The sequence below is a fragment of the Magnolia sinica genome, chromosome 10 (assembly GCF_029962835.1).
Source record: "Magnolia sinica isolate HGM2019 chromosome 10, MsV1, whole genome shotgun sequence".
In the NCBI taxonomy this organism is placed as follows: Eukaryota; Viridiplantae; Streptophyta; class Magnoliopsida; order Magnoliales; family Magnoliaceae; genus Magnolia; species Magnolia sinica.
Window position 1 is genome coordinate 2,914,682 of NC_080582.1, and position 17,743 is coordinate 2,932,424.

A 17,743-nucleotide genomic window follows, 5' to 3' on the forward strand; every position below is an offset into this window, starting at 1 on the left:
ATAATTTTTTAGCTTATGGAGAAGGCCAAGAGTCTTTCTTTACTTTATTTACAGCTAGGCCTTTAGGTTTTTTTTTTTTTTTTTTTTTTTTTTTTGGGTTTTTGTACATTGAAAATCAAATCCAACAAGAACTCAAAATCAAATCTGACAAGAACTCATTTTCCCAACTTGCATTAGCCTTTTAATAGGATTTCTTAAATTACTAAGCAGAGTTACTTAGATCCCAAAGTTTTCTAAAACACGTTGAAAACCACATGTATAACATGAGTGGTTACGACAATACCATGTTCCCTTGGCTTGAAAGAAAAATTTGTTTATTTGCTAATAAGCAATGGATATATGCTTGGTTTGAAGTTGTGGTATAATGGGTCATAATTGTTAGAAATGAATTTTTTTTTTTTTTTAATTTAAAACACACACAACTCACACGGGCACTTGAACCGGTAACCTATAACCAAAATGTTGAAATGTACTCTTTCTACCACTAAACCATGGGTTTTTTTATTGGCCATTATAAATAATATAATGGTTACTATCATTGTTATCATGGTTGTCTTTGTCGTCATCATCATTATCATAATAATTTAATCTTAGGGCAATGATAACATTTTCGCCCTCATGGGGACATTAACAGCGTCCTTGAAGCTTCTGATTGACATTTGAGATAGACAATCATGGATCATGCAGTCCATTTATTTGTGCTACTAGGGACGGGCCATGGTGAAAGTCCTTGTGTTACCCAACAACATATGCGCGCAAGGTTTCGATTTCCATAAATGGATCACATTTGCCAATGTCGGGTTTTTTCCTATCTTCATGGGACGTTAGCAGTGTCTCCAAAGCTTCTAACGGACAACTGGTATGGCCTATCATAAATCCAGACCATCCATTCATTCATGCTACCAAGGACAGGCTATGGTGTAAAAACCATGCTGATTTTATTATCCAATCCCTTTGAGTAGCCATTCATTGACCCACGGCTTCCACCAGTGGCATGAACAAATCGATAATCTTAATGATTGGTAATCCAACTTATCAACTAAAAGTTTTTAGGACATTACTAATGTACATAAAGCTTTTAAACTACATGTGTGACATACAATTATTGCTCTGGATTTAGATAAGGATGCAGTACAAATGCTATACTAAAAGTAGTATTACTGTCGTGATTTGGAACCTAGGATTCCTTTCAAATCCATTTAGGAATTGAAACATTACCAAAATGTGACATTTCAATTCCCAAAATGGAAAGTGGGAGTACGCAGATTAGGGCTGTTCACGAGTCGAGCTAGCTCGAATAACTCACTCGACTCAGCTCGAGTCAGCTTGTATTGACTCAACTTGAATGGCTGAGTTGGGCTGAGTCAAGCTCATTTCTTCTAGCTCAAGTTGAGTTCAAGCCGAGTTCGTCCAGGGGCATTTTAATTCAACTCGACTCGAACTCAAGCTCAACTCGGCTCGTTTAGAAATAACTTTTTTAATTTAAATATTATATACATAATATATATATATATATATATATATTATGTATATTATTTAATTTAAATATATTATATAAATACTTAAAACCCTACCCGCAGTCCGCATGCCCCCTTTCCCTTTCCCCATTTCCCTTTCTTCTCTTTCTCTGCCCCACGGTCCCCACCCAACCACTGCCCACTGCACGCCCGCCCGACGAGCAACAACAATCCATCGGGACTATCACCACCTACGACTGTCCGCACGCTGCCCGTACATCTCCACTGGACCACTACCACCACCCGATCTTGCCGAGCAAATCAGAGCGGCTGCGCCCATTCCCGACAAGGTGAGTGCCCAGATCTGTTTCCTCTTCTTCATCATCATCATCTTCTTCTTCTTCTGTTTCTTTTCTATTTTGAGGGACTACCTTTCCTCTCTGCCACTTTACATAACCCTTTACGCTGGTGAAAGTAGAATAATCATGCACCCATCATCATCAGCAAATGGTTCTATGAGTTTTTATGACCCTTAACCATTCCCTTAGAGATGGAAGAGCAGCAGTCCATATTGATGTTTTCGACAAAGAGATCTATTAGATCTAGCATTCAAGGACCAGATCTAGTCTTTCAGGCCCTTGACAATTGCTGGATTTGTCTTGTGGACGTACAACACTCGCTGAAAACCCTTATGGGCCTCAGTAGTTGCCGGAAATTCATTTAGGACCATTTATAGTCGTCATATCTGTCTACAGAGTCTCCAATAGTCACCAGAAATACATTCGGAACCATCATTAGTCACCGGATCTGGTTTTTAAGCCTTTGACAATTGTCAAAAATCCCCGTTGAACCTCTGACAGTCACTGGAAAATTTCTTTGGAGCTCGAGCTCGACTCGACTCGAACCACTAGCTTGACTTGAACTTGACTCGACAGCTTTGGCAAACAAGCCAAGCTTCAATGTTGAGCTCGAGGCCGAGCTCGAGTATGAGCTCGAACTCGAGTACAACATTGACAAGTCGAGCCGAGCTTGGCCCACCTCGACTCGACTCGACTTGGCTCGATGCCCACCTCTAACGCAGATCAATCAAGTTGGTTATCCATTGTAGATATAATTTCTCACATAAATTACGCCAACCAAATTCAGTTCAATGCGGCTACCCTCTAAAATTTATAAAGCTTGTATAACCAAGTTTGATTTGCTCAGTAAGGTACTCCCACCCTTTTAAAAAAAATAAAATAAAAATTATTTATCCAATACTTCTTATCTAAACAACATATTCAGTAGAACTGAAAAATCAATTGAATAATAGTTTCGATGAACTGAATCAAGAATCACTATTATTTTGACATGAGAAAGGGGTGAAAAAAAATTCTTTTCTTGGGTGGCAGATTAGGAAGATAAGTAATCCCTCCTAGAATAATTTATTCCTTTCATTTATCCCTTATGGGACACCCATATGTGAGCTGCCTTTTACTTCACTCTTTTGCTTATTGAACGAGCCCTCTAAGGACCAGGGCTAGCATCTTTTCAGCCTGCCTAGTTAAGGATAGTGCCAGACCAACACCAAGGCTCAGGGAATCAAGGCCAGGCTAGGGCCAACAGAGCATGGCCCTAGTTTGGCCTATCACCACACCAGGCTACCTAGCTAAAGCTAAGAAGCAATTGGGATTTGTGACAGGATACAACTGGTCCAAGATTGATGATCAAGACTAAAATATCAACAAAAATGGAAGATAAAAGAATAGAACGTATAAAGTGTTTGTATGCATCAAAGGCACTAGTATAAGGCATCTCGTCTTTTTGCCATCAGATGTGCCAACATGATACACAGGTCTGAGATCCAAGCCATCCACCAGGTGAGTTATAACGTGTAAATACCCTAGCCAACAAACCAAGCCGATCCACTCATTAAGTGGGTTGCCGGCAATGAAACAAATGGATTGCTCCCAACTTTTCTTAAGCCATTAGATTATTTCTAACAGCATGACCCATGCATCTACAAAAAGAGAAGACCCACATTGGAACATGTTGTGGCATGAAATTGCATTGGCTGATACTCGTGTCAGATTAGCAAACCTCCAAGAGTTTGTGCCCATGAACAACGAATATAATTCCAGAAATTTACAGGAGAATTGCATCACTAACCACAAACAACATGAGTTTTAGGTCTAGAAACCAAAAGAAGAAGCAAACATAGACTTTTAATGATGAGAATGAAATTAAAACCAGAAAAAGAATAGATGAAACTGACACGGCTAGCATCTGCAAGTCTTTGAAGATCTAGACTATCCTCAACCCATGGATCTGTAATAAGAGTCTTACAATCACGTAGAACAGTAACATGAATGGAATCATCCTGTAGCAGTCAGAAAGTAATACAAAGAAATATTGGATAGAAAAAGGGGATTATTAGTTTATTACCCAAATACCATAGACAAAGCATAACCCTAGAAATCTCGACTTAGTCCAAAACATGAATTACTAGGATGCCCTAGATCCAAAATCACGAAACAAAGCCAATCCATACCATCTAAATTCTGGGTTCTTAACTTAAAAATCATTGGTGATGCAATCCTAGCTATCCAGTCTGTGGGCCCTACCTGAAACATTGCTGGCCCCAACACAAAAGTTCCCATTTCTTTTGATAAACTTTGATATATACAGTACCCAAAAAGAAGCGTTAGTGCACAACTTCGAACAGGGAGTTTCAACAAAAACACAAAAGGGGTTTTTGGCTTGTGCAAGTGAGTCCTCTAGTTCCACGATCCAAACTGTTGATTTGATGGGAAATGGTTGGGAACGTCCATGCAATGCACTGACTATTCAAATAGTCCTTTTCCATGATGAACTTCCTATGGTACAATTAGTGACAATCAAACAGGTCGTTACCAAAGGAAATGTGGCAGCAGTCCATCTCTAACCAAGGCCAAAATTACAACTGCCAGGATCTTTCTATGTGGGACAGTGGAGCATTTGACATCTATGGTGGAACTGGGCTCCACTTGTTGAAACTGAAGCACTGTAGAAATTCTCTATCATGCATTGTATAATACATTAGAAGAAAGAGTAGTCTGTAACAAAAATGAAAAGTTGTTTGTAATCAATTCTCAAAAAGAATATCAAAAGATTGTTAGGAAAACATACATACATCTATACTCGTGCTACAATTTGGAATGTCATCCAAAGTCTCATCACCATCAAATATGAAGACCCACTAGCAGCCTCTCGATCAGGCCACCTAAGAACATCTCCAAAGGACGATGGCTTGGACCACAAAATCTCGCTCCTTGTGCTACAGAGATGCCATGGGAAGTAATGGTTCATCACCGAAAGGATAAGATTATCCTTAATTCTTCCCACAATCACAATAAAACATCTCATCCTAGCATATTGAAGGGTAGAAATCAGTAAAATGCAATTTTTGAGGAATGGAGTCGAACGCACCTCAGTGTATTTGAATTGTTGTTCGATGTTCCTGATGACAAAACTGCGTTCCAAGCACTTGAAGGTCCCTTGTAGAAGCTCTGGCTGTCAAATATAATTTCCCAGTAAAGTAAAAATCAGCTTATGAAACTAAAGGTTATTCATAAGATTTTTCTCACCTTTTCATCACCATATACTGAGCAAACCATGGATGGTACTGTTGTTTCAGGACATCAGTAAATTATTTTGCTTTCACATCCATATTTGAAGATGAAGTATTATTAATCATAAATAAAATCTTGTCCTGTATCTCTGATGCAGGTTCCAGCATGAAATAAACAACAAACTCAAAACTTTCAAAATACAATCGAGATAATACATGAATAGTCAAATAACATAGAGTAAGCACAAAACATACAGGGACGCGACTTTTGTCAATGCCACAAAGAACTATTTGCCAACATGCTAATTGTCATAAAAGAATTCTAAGAAAGAAGATACAACAGTGAAAATCGCATTAAAAAAAAAAAAAAAAAAAAAAAAACAAGAAGAAGATGAAGAAGACAAAAAAAAAAAAAAACAAGAAGAAGACGAAGAAGAAAAAAAAAAGAAAAAAAGAAAAAAAGAAAAGGAAACAAAGAAAGAAAGATAAAAAAGATTCAGTGTATTTGTGACACGTTACATCAGACCCTCTGCGAGCCCATTGCCTCCCCTAATTCTCTTTTCTTTATGCTCATTTCTGTGAGATAATTGAAACACCTTTCGTTTTCTGTTTAGAATTATTACTAGTCCTCAATTTGGTATATGGAGTAGTTGCAGATTCCCCAACATCTCATAAGTATTAGTTGTAGTTACAAGGGCCAACCATATCACCCATAAATCAGATTCCCCAACATCTCGTAAGTACTAGTTGTAGGTGCATGGGCCAACCATAAATCATCTAACCTTTCCAGAATGATCAACCCAGCATGAAAGTGGGAAGCTCCAAAAATCAAACTGATCCATCCATCAGGTGGCACCACGTGAATTTGGAGGTCATCATTGCATTAGCTTGATTTTCCAAGCATCCAAACTAACTCTAAAAGTTCAAGGCTATTTTTATCATTGGTTCAGATTTCTCTGAAGGCTTTAGCAGAGAGGTTCTTGCAATAATCAGTAACTGTGTGTAGATTGTCTTTTTCTGTAATTTTATAGATTGCTCAGAAAGAAATTCTAACAATACAAGCATACATTTAGTAGGCAACAATGGATTTTGCATGCACTCCTGTGCCTACTACTTTTTCACAAAGGCAATTGCACGACAGGCTACCATGCCAAAAACATGCCATACGATCAATAGGAGTAGAGTCTATTAACTGCTTGAAAGTCCTATTCACATTCTCCATGGATGATTCAGTAGAGCCTGTCATATTTTTCATTAATAAATATAGAAGCATACTCTATGTTAGTTTTTCACAGTATAAATATTGGTAATGGTTCATCAATCCTCATATGTGACAGTGATGTACAGCTATTAGACCATCCAAATGGTCCATTCCTTTGTGGATGGGGATCCACTATGTTTTTTAGCATTCTAGATTGTACTGTTTGTTGACTAAAGAGAAGAAACTTGTTAGTATATAACTGAAATGTGGCTGAACTATGGACATATAGTAGAGTGCTTGTTATATGTTACATATATATGTACGATATATGAGTAATATTTACACAGCTTAATGGAAGGTAAGTTACTGATAGCCTTGTCTCAACAATTCAGGGTTGACTTTTAAAAGGTAGATTGATAAAATGATTCAAGACCTCAGCCAATCATCAAAATAGGTTCATAATGGACTCCACATTCCATACAACAGATGCCTATCCATCCCACTTGCCACCACTATTTCCTATATTGTCAGATACAAGATTTTAATAGAAAATTTAGCAAACCCTGAGAAAGAAAATGTAGCAGAATCTCATCCCTAAGATTACTTGTATACTGGGATATACAACATTGTTTCCAGACATCAATAAAGATCTAGGCAAAATGACCAGAAAAAGGGCTATTTTAGTATATATGCCAAAGAAATCAGCAATTTGGTCTAGATAGACAAAAATAAAAAAATCAGCAAATTCACCATTTCGGAGCTGAACGTCTTCAAAATATAAATTTAAGATTTAAACAAATATCAAAATAGTTTTCCAAGAAATACCAGAAAACCAAATCCAATAACACAACGTAAAATATCTGCATACCTGAAGTAGCTGCTGCTGCTGCACCATCGCAGCAGCCAGAAATTCCCACGGATTGCAGCTGTTCAGCGGCCTTTGCAGCTTCCCTGTCATTTGCTTCTGAAAACACAATAAGAATAAAAAATAAATAAGAAAAAAAAAATAAAAAAATTCATGGAAGATAGTTGTGTATATGTCATCCAGCCCATTCAAACCCTTCATCTGGTCTGGATGAAGCAAAAAATGAGGCTTTTTTGAAACTCGGATGGGCATCGGTGCGCATCAAGGGTGAGCATTTCCACCCAATTTGTTCCCTATGTTGTGGCCCAACTTAGTTCTGGATCGGGCTGATATTCGGGACCTGAGGATAATAAAGGTAGGATGCACTAGTAGCAAAAGAAAAGGGAAAAAATAAAATTCATTGCAAGCATTTTCTGTCTATGTGCATGACGACCATACTGTTAAGATCAATCCTCTTATCTTCATTTACAGAAACTAGTGGATGACAAATTATGTGTAACATACAGAGATGGTTTAGCCACTTATGCAATTAGGGAAGGTTCAAAAGGACATACATATTTGAAAGTTGGTCAAATCATAAACAGGCGTATTATAGATGGAGACATTGTTTTCATTAATAGGCCACCTAGTACTCATAAACATTTATTGCAAGCATTTTCTGTCTATGTGCATGACGACCATACTGTTGACATCAATCCTCTTATCTTCATTTACAGAAACTAGTGGATGACAAATTATGTATAACATGCACAGCTGGTTCAACAACTTATGCAATTAGGGAAGGTTCAAAAGGACATATATATTTGAAAGTTGGTCAAATCATAAACAGGTGTATTATGGACGGAGACATTGTTTTCATTAATAGGCTACCTAGTACTCATAAACATTCATTGCAAGCATTTTCTATGTGCATGACGACCACACTGTTAAGATAAATTCTCTTATCTTCATTTACAGAAACTAGTGGATGACAAATTATGTGTAACATACTGAGCTGGTTCAGCCACTTATGCAATTAGGAAAGGTTCAAAAGGTTCAAAAGGGCCAAATTTCCGCATCAAGTATAGGTTGCATACATATATATTTTTGTACAAGTAAATTACCCATAATCCCGTTGATGAACTTCCTCCTATCCAGATAACAATTCGGGCTTTGCTGAGCCCACATGTGTACAAGCCTGCTAATGCACGCGCCATTCGCCAGTGTGGCATAAAGGCGCAGTATCCAAGCCATCCATTAGACAATAACACAACAGGGATTCCCTATCCCAAGAATCACTTTGCTCCACTAGTCAGGTGGGCCACAACTAACTGAACAAATGTACAATTGTCAAAAAATTAGCCAAAGTTTTCTAAACCATCCACTTATTTCTAATATCATGGCACACCCACTGAGTTGACAACCTTTATCTCTCAGCAACACGGTGAGGTCCGCATGATGGATGGTTTGGATTATTTACCTGTGTGCCACACTAGCATATGTGGTGGCATGTGCGTTAGCTGACTTGTGCACGAGTGTGGGCTTTGCAAAGATGAAACAATTCTATTACTTCAAGGCCGGAGAAACATTGACACGAATTTAGTAGTCGGCTTCAATACTTCAAATAACATGATATTGAGCAGCAGAAATTCTAATGACAGGTACATGTGATAGCTATCATATTATATTAGATCAATTTCTAAACATCTGTTCACTGTAATATAGAAAATGAGTGAATGGTTCAAAAAAGGAAAAAGAAATAAGTAAAAAAGAAAGAAGGAAAGACAGATGTAGTATAAGAATCTTCTGTCTACTGTACATTCAATAACATGAGCCAGAAACCCGGGAAAGAAAAAAGGCCAGAATAACAACCTCCTGACTTTCAAAAGATGATTTTGGACTTGTGGATTTGTCCACTGCAACTGAATAATAAGCTAGGACTTCCACATCAGGTCCTGCTTCCAGGATTGCAGGCGCACGAATAAATACTCCACGAAAACTGGCAGGGCCACCTTCCTTTGCTGCAAGCTCAGGCACTGAAAGCTCTGTTTCAAAGCTTTGAAGCTGCGAAAATGATTGGGTTGATCAAACACCATAGAATTTGCTTATTCTGAATACCTGAACTTCCAACACGCTCTAATATATAAGCATATATTAAAAAATAAATAAAGTATCGGAAAAGTTTACCAACTGAATAACGACTCTGAACTTCCAACACGCTCTAACATGTTGCCGAGAGTGCTGTAAAACGAATGGACCTCATTATCTGATATGAGGCCTACTGCAGCTGCAGTAAGACCTAATACACTGTCAATGGGTATTGCAGAAGTCATCCAATCTGCTGAACCCTCCGTTATAGGGGAATCACAGTTCTCAGTCATTTGATCTTGCATTCTAATCACTGATGGAACATAATCTGAGAGAGCCATTTCACTAACAAACTCAGCTATCCTTTCGAGACGCTCCTGTGCAATTATACTGTGTCCATGTAACAAAATTGTAATGAATAAAATAAATTATAGAAAGAAAAGAAAAAAAAAATGGGGGCATTGTAATAACTTATAAATGATATTCTTGATGGAACATTGCTTATAAATAGTGCACTCTTAACATTGTAACAATGATGCAGACCTGTTCAGCATCTCATAGTGTAGCTCAAAAAAAGGTACTCTGGTAAGTATGCAATAACAACGAGGTGCAGAAACCAAGAAACGACTGCGCCCTCCAGAAGACGATAATTTTAGCTCCAATCAAACAGTCACTTAATTCCTACCATGGTTGCACCTGCACATCCTTTGTCACTTTATGATTATGATTTTGTAAAACAGAAACAAAAATTCATGTGATTGGTCATATTTTGGGACATACACGAGAGGAGACGGTTGGACAATGCTCTAATGAATGAAGATTTTTGCAGGAAATTCTGCTTCTAAGCAAATGTACTGTTTGCTGACATGCAGGATTTTGCATTATGGGGGACCTGTTTCAATGATCCAAACTGTCTATAGGATGGGCCTTATCATGGATGGTTAGGATCAACAAACTATAGTCCATATGTTTGAAAGCACCGTCAACTGTATGTTGGATAATGAGCATGACCCTATAATTGGTTCCCACATGTATGAAATCATAAGCTTCAGCTGTTGGAGAGAATAAAATCAAACCACCTCTTGAGGATTAGTACTGTAAGGGCCGTGAATAATTTAATAATATATATATATATATATATATATTATCTTTATTAATATTTATTTATTTTAAATCTATCTTATCTCCTATCCTATCTAAATCATTAACTCGTTTAGTTTAAATATACCTCTAAACCCTCCCCGTATTTCTCAAGCTATACCTCTATTTTTACTCGTTTTAGTCAAACTTAAATATTAACAAAAAGGCTACCTGCGACAACAGTGAAAGGAAGAAAGAAAATTTTGGAGTGCTTACATCGGGTATGTATATTGTCCTCATTCTAGTATTTTTATATATCTAATATAATTTGATTCGGTGAATGCAATGAACGGTGTGGATTGGTCATACGTTCATTGTATTAGATTATGGGTGGAGGCTCTTTAAAGGTGAGGTGAATTATGTAATTGTAGTTGGTGTGCATCTGATCAAATTAGATTTGGTCTGTACAGATCATATGATCCCTAAGGCCAAAATATACAAGGGCCCTAATATTCAGATCAATCTAACCATCAGATAGGCCACATTAGCAAGACCTAGAAGTGTTTGATAAAAGAATCTTAGATATTTTATGCAAGTGTTGCTATCACTTGGCGTAGAATGTCAAGATGGGCCATTGGTGAATGTGTGGTTAGATCCACACCACTCCTCAAATGCATAGAGGTAAAACATGACAAGACCTTAAGAATCTGAATAATCTGACCATCCGATGGATCACCCCGATCAAGTAATTATCATTCAATTTTATAATCTTATAAAGGAGAAAAATAGAATAGAAATTTGAATCATTTGATTATTTTGGATCTACGATGTTAATCAAAGGTGGGCCCCACCATGTAATACAAATAAATGAATAATAATACCGTTAACATAATTGATAGGACCTCGACATTCAAATCAACCTAATTACATTGCAGAGTCAATACTACCAAACTCAGGTGAGTGACCCAACTTGTCTCATAATTCATTAAAATTAAAATAAATCATTGTGATTGTTTGATTGATTTACTGGTTTGAATATTTTGATATGATAATTATACGATAAATTTATATGTGAATATTTTAATCAAGATAACTATGCTAAATATGAAAAACATACATTTACATATCATCCCGCATTCATTGCATTATATAATGCATGGTCGATCCTAGGGGCCCTCCCTGGAAGAAATGTCGATCCTATTAGAGCGTTACTAGATACGGGCTATGCCCAAAGCCTACCGAAAGGTGGATGCCTACCCAACGGGTGGATGCGGGTTGACGACCTCTAACCCAAGCAGATGGACGATCACCCCATCTGATGCATTCATACCTCATTTTACATTCATATCTTTGTACATGTATTTTTATATTATTTTAATTGTTATGATTATAAACCATGCTGGGTTATATCACTAAGCCTGGCTAGCGTACATTTTTATTGATGAAAAAACCATATAAAAGAGTCATTAGCAGATGATGTGGCGCAAGAACCGGAAGGATCTACTGTACCTGAACACGACCCACTTAAAACATGATCATAATTATTTGAGGATGAAGTGACAGCATTGGAAATTTTTTTATTATATGTTTTATTTTGTTAGCACGGCTTAATTAACGAATAATGCATACTGGTATTTATTTTGAGACTTTAAGAAATTATTTAGCTTTATTTCTTTGGATCAATATTAGCATGGAATAAATATCATTATATTATAATAGTATAATAAATGAATGATTTTAAGGTTTATTTTATTTTAAGGGTTATCAAGATTTATAAATGCTTAGTTAATTGGTGTTATGTATTATGTATGTGTGATTGAGATTATAGTGGACTTTATATTGAATGTAAATATTACATGCGATTAAACTGATTAAAAAATTAAGTTAGTATACTTTGTGTATGAGTTACAAACCGAAGCTCGGGTCTGAGGGTGCACACTCTGTACTCGGATTTTGGGGCATAACAGTTTGGTATCAGAGAAAAAAAATTAATTTAATACCGCACGTGACCTGTAGGGTATGAACCCCATACATGCATAATGTGTAGGTCCTTGGAATTAGAACTTACAACTTCCCATTATAATGTTTTTATATAATGAAATAATATATATATATATATATATAAAATTTATAATTCATTTATTATTATCTGAAGTGAAAATTTAACTTATTTATATAATTATATTCATTGAGACGTAAATCTAGACCCTTGAACAAATTTTAAAGTAATTTAAGTTGTAATATACTGCCGGACAGCAATGGATAACAGAAATCACCTATCTTTAAAAAAATGTAACTAAATAAATATAACTTCGATTAAGGTGATTGAAAAGCCTAACCATAGACATAGAAGTATAAATTCAATAAAAAATAATTAAATAATTTAAATATGACAGATACTGTACTGATTTTAGCAATTAGTGCAGACTGGTTAAAAATTGTCTAAATCTGAACAAGTCTGATTGCAGCAATTTTTGAAAATTTTGTGGTTGTCTGATTAAGCTAAATTTTTGTGAAAATGTTTTATACTCATGTGAAAACTTTCAAAACAATTTTGAGATGTATTTGAAATTTTTAACCATATAAACCAATGATTAGAATAGTAGCCATGGATAGTGAATTGGTTTGTTCATAATGTAGCACTACTAACTTGATAATTTGTAGAATTTTTCTTCGTTAATAATGCTAAGGTATTTTTATAATATTTAATTTAAATTAGAGAATCTATAAAGTGTACTGAATTATTAATAATTTATCTTATAGGAGTTATGGCCCCTAAGAAGACACGTAGTATTCGTGATTTAATACCATCCGTAAGTGCACCTCTCCCAGATACTCTCTTACCAAATCCTCCTATTCCTGAAGAATCTGGAACAGCTCCTGATGAGCAAGATGAGAATGAAGTCAATGAAGCAGGGCAAGCTCCTCCACCGCCTCCTCCTCCAGTTAACATGACAGATGTTGGACCTAGTACGCAACTCCTGTTATCCCCAACCACTATTCGAACTAACCTCGCAGGACCAAATGTTCAGCCGTGGGATGCTGCCTTTGGGTTAGTAGCACAAATGGCAGGAATGTTATAACAACAACAGGAACAGTTTGTCGTTCAGTGGGACATGTTAGCAACCTTAAATCAGACACCTCAACATCAACGGAACACATCTTCACTAAGGTTTGATCAGCCTCGTGAGGTAGATTTGCTTGAAAGGTTTACAAAGTTACGACTACCAGTATTCAAGGGTACATCTGACCCATCAATAGCAGAAGATTGGTTGAAGCAGATTGAGAAAGTACTAGAAGCCATGAACTGCTCTGATGATCAGAAAGTTAGACTGACGTCCTTTATTCTTCAGGGCGAAGCCGATGTATAGTGGAGAGCTACAAAGAGAATGGTTCCAGCTAATAATGTGTGGACCTAGAATGAATTTCAAGAAAAGTTCCATGAGAAATATTTTCCTAAAGCGTACCGCATCAAAAAAAATGGTGAAATTTTCAAAGCTAGAACAAGGTTCCATGTCGGTAGCCCAGTATGAAGCAAAATTTGCTGAATTAGTAGGTTATGTGCCAAAAGTAATGGAAGATGCAGATTATAAGATTACAAAATTTGAAGAAGGGTTAAGATATAATATCAGAGCAAAATTTTATTGTGTGGATGTGAAAAAATACTCAGAAGTAGTTGATAAGGCCTTACGAGCAGAACAAGGTACAGAGCGATTTTTCAAATCTCGTGAATAGTTAAAAGAAACAGGACAAAGAAATAGGCCGGCACTTACCCAACACCAACCACCAGAGAAGAAACCCAGAATGAAAATTCAATCATCAACACCGAGAACCCAAGAGCGATATTTTCCAGGAAATTGTGCGTACTATGGTAAGTATGGTCACATGGCTCAGGTGTGCAGAACTAAGATGAGAGATATGGGTATAACGCCTCTTCAACAGATACCACCGTGATTGCAACTTCGAGCATCATCTCAACCAACAACAGAATCAGAATCAGTAAAATCGACCATCTCCATCTATTCCTCAAGGCCAAGGGAATCATCCCAACAGGCAACAGCCACCACGTGCACGGGTTTATTCCATCTTATCTAAGAAGAATCTAAAAGAAAATAATAACGTTGTGGAAGGTATGATCGAAACGCATGGTACTCCGATTTTTATATTATTTGATTATGGGGCTACTTTATCTTGTATTTCATCGTCGTTAGTATCTCGATTAAGATTGAAGTCAGAAATCCTAAATAAGCAAATTCTAGTAGAATCCCCCATCGGCAAGTCAATTATTTTGGACAAAATATGTAAATCTATTCCCCTTATAATAGGCGATATTCCTATATTAGCTAATTTAATAGAAATGAGTATGGCGGGATACGATGTTATTCTCAGAATGGATTGGCTTACTCGAAATCATGCGACGTTGGATTGTTATGCGAAGATAGTTACCTTTGCAGCGCCAGGAAGAGAACCAATTATGATTCAAGGGAAGAAGAAGAATGAGAAGATCGAGCGTGTTATGACATTGATTGGTAATGAGAAACAAGAAAAAACGGTGGATTTGATTCCGGTTGTGCAGGAATATCCTAAAGTTTTTCAAGATATACCAGGACTACCACCTCAGCGAGAAGTAGATTTTGGTATCGATCTCTTATCAGGATCGGCACTAACATCTATGTCTCCATATCGAATGGCGCCTATTGAATTGAAGGAGCCGAAGGAGCAGCTGAAAGATTTGAGGTCCTAAGGATTTATTCGACCAAGTACTTCTCCTTGGGGTGCACCAGTACTTTTTGTAAATAGAAAGGATGGCATTCGACAGTTGTGTATTGATTATCGCCGCTTAAATTAGATGACGATTAAAAACCAGTACCCATTACCCCGTATAGATGATTTGTTTGATCAGTTGAAAGGAGCTCGATATTTTTCTAAGATCGATTTGAGATCAGGATGGCACTCGACAATTGTGTATTGATTATCGCCGCTTAAATCAGATGACGATTAAAAACCAGTACCCATTACCCCGTATAGATGATTTGTTTGATCAGTTGAAAGGAGCTCGATATTTTTTCTAAGATCGATTTGAGATCAGGTTACCACCAATTACTTGTTAAAGAAGAGGATATCTGTAAAATTGCTTTCAGAACACGTTATAGTCATTATGAATTCTTGGTCATGCTGTTCGGGTTGACCAATGCACCTGTAGTGTTTATGGACCTGATGAATAGGGTGTTCCAGTCTTATCTAGATAACTTTATCATTAACTTTATCATCATGTTCATTGATGACATTCTGATTTATTAGAAGACCAGTGAAGAGCATGAGCTACATCTAAGGATGGCGTTGCAAACTCTAAAACATAACCAGCTATATGCTAAGTTTTCTAATTGTGAGTTCTGAAAGGAGAGTGTTAAATTTCTTTGGCATATTGTTTCAGACAAAGGTATTGCGGTTGACCCTATGAAGATCGAAGATGTAGTGAAGTGAGAATGGCCCACAAGTGTGTTAGAAGTTAGAAGCTTTCTTGGGCTCGCTAGATATTATAGAAGGTTTATTAAGGATTTTTCGAATATTGTCGGACCGCTAACGAGTTTAACTCGAAAAGGAGTGCCCTTCAAGTGGACTGAAAAGTGTGAAAAAGTTTTTACTGAACTAAAGCAACTCTTAACCTTAACTCCCATTCTAACCCTCCCGAAGGATGGGTTGGTATTTGAAGTTTACACCGATGCATCAACTAAAGGTCTGGGTTGTGTATTAATGTAAGGGGGCAAGGTGATTGCATATGCATCAAGGCAACTTAAACTCCATGAGCGTAATTATCTAACCAATGACCTAGAGTTGAGTGTTATTGTATTTGCATTGAAGATTTGGCGGCATTACTTATATGGCGAATAGTTCAAGCTTTATACAGATCACAAGAGTTTGAGGTATCTATTCTCTCAGAAGGACTTGAACATGAGGCAGAGAAGATGGATGAAATTTCTTAAGGATTATGATTTCTCATTGTCCTATCATCCGGGTAAGGCTAATCTGGTTGGTGATGCTTTGAGTAGAAAAGAATATAAAAAAAAGAGTGTAGCCAGCTTAATGGTACACGAATGGAAAATGTTGAATTTCATTAGAGAGTTTGATATTCGATTGAATTTTCAAAAAAAGAAGATTTGCATATGTAACATTATGGTAAAACGGACTCTTGTGGAGCGAATAATCGAAGCTCAAACGAATGATGAGTGGTTTTTAAAAATGATAGCCAAGTATCAAAATGATAAGACTTCAGATTGGAGTATGGGGGACGATAAGAGAATTCAGTATCGAGGTCGACTCTGAGTGCCTAATATTCTAGATTTAAAAGACGAGATTCTAAATGATGCGCACCGAACTAAGTTTACAATTCATCCGGGAAGCACAAAAATGTATCATAGTATGAAATGATCATTTTGGTGGCCGAATATGAAGGGAGAAATTGCTGATTATGTGTCGAGATGTTTTGTGTGTCAGCAGGTAAAGGCGGATCATCAGAACCCATCAGGATTATTGCAGCCTCTAAAAGTACCTGAGTGGAAGTGGGATTGTATTTCTATGGACTTTATAGTTGGTCTTCCTAAGACACAAAAGAAGCACGATTCAATTTGGGTAATTGTCGATCGATTGACCAAGTCAGCGCACTTTATTCATATCCGTATCAATTATTCAATGGAGGAACTCGCCAAGCTATACATCAAGGAAATAGTGAGACTTCATGGTGTCCCTAGTTCTATTATATCGGATCGAGAACCACGTTTTACTTCGCGATTCTGGACAAGTATACAGGAAGCTATGGGTACGACTACGGACTACAGCACAACATATCATCCACAATCTAATGGGCAAACGAAACGTGTGAATCAAATATTAGAAGACCTGTTACGTGTATGCGCTCTGGATTTCAAGGGGAGCTGGGACGACAATATATATTATGCTCAATTCACTTACAACAATAGTTACCAAGCAAGCATTGGTATGGCTTCGTACGAAGTCTTGTATGGACGTCCTTGCCGAGCACCTAACTGTTGGGCCGAGGTAGGTGAGAAATGTTTAATTGGGCCAAATGTTGTTCAAGAAGCTGCTGAAAAAGTTGAAATTATTTGAAAGCGACTACAAGCTGCCCAGAGTCATCAAAAGAGTAACGCCGACAATCGAAGACGAGATCTAGAGTTCACAGTAGGAGACCACGTGTTTTTGAAGGTTTCTCCCATGAAGGGATTGATGCAATTTGGTACTAAGGGAAAACTTGCACCATATTTTATCGGACCATTTGAAATATTAGAGCGGATTGGAGCAGTGGCATATCGACTTGCATTACCTCCTCAGTTGGCCAATGTCCATAATGTTTTCCATGTATTGATGCTACAGAAGTATAAGAGGGATGATTCTCATGTGATTGAATGACAAGATTTCAATTTACAGGAAGATACATCCTATGTGGAGAAACCAGTTCGAATACTGGA

The 17,743-nt window shown here is 37.1% G+C and overlaps 1 protein-coding gene across 1 annotated transcript; it reads right to left on the reverse strand.

Moving 5' to 3' along the window:
* Window positions 1-3,459: 3,459 nt before the first annotated feature.
* Window positions 3,460-5,420, reverse strand: LOC131257763 (uncharacterized). Its single transcript, XM_058258620.1, has 2 exons — window positions 5,063-5,420; window positions 3,460-4,988 (listed from the first exon to the last, which is right to left on the reverse strand). Exons 1-2 carry the CDS (start codon window positions 5,090-5,092, stop codon window positions 4,611-4,613), a joined length of 408 nt encoding a protein of 135 aa, XP_058114603.1. The 5' UTR covers window positions 5,093-5,420; the 3' UTR covers window positions 3,460-4,610.
* Window positions 5,421-17,743: the final 12,323 nt, after the last annotated feature.

What these genes read in the sequence shown, in the direction of transcription:
- LOC131257763 (XM_058258620.1), bottom strand. Translation starts at nt 5,092, where the DNA reads ATGGTTTGCTCAGTATATGGTGATGAAAAG. An exon ending in CAGTATATGGTGATGAAAAG is followed by an intron (nt 4,989 to 5,062) that starts GTGAGAAAAATC and finishes TATATTTGACAG; the next exon opens with CCAGAGCTTCTACAAGGGAC.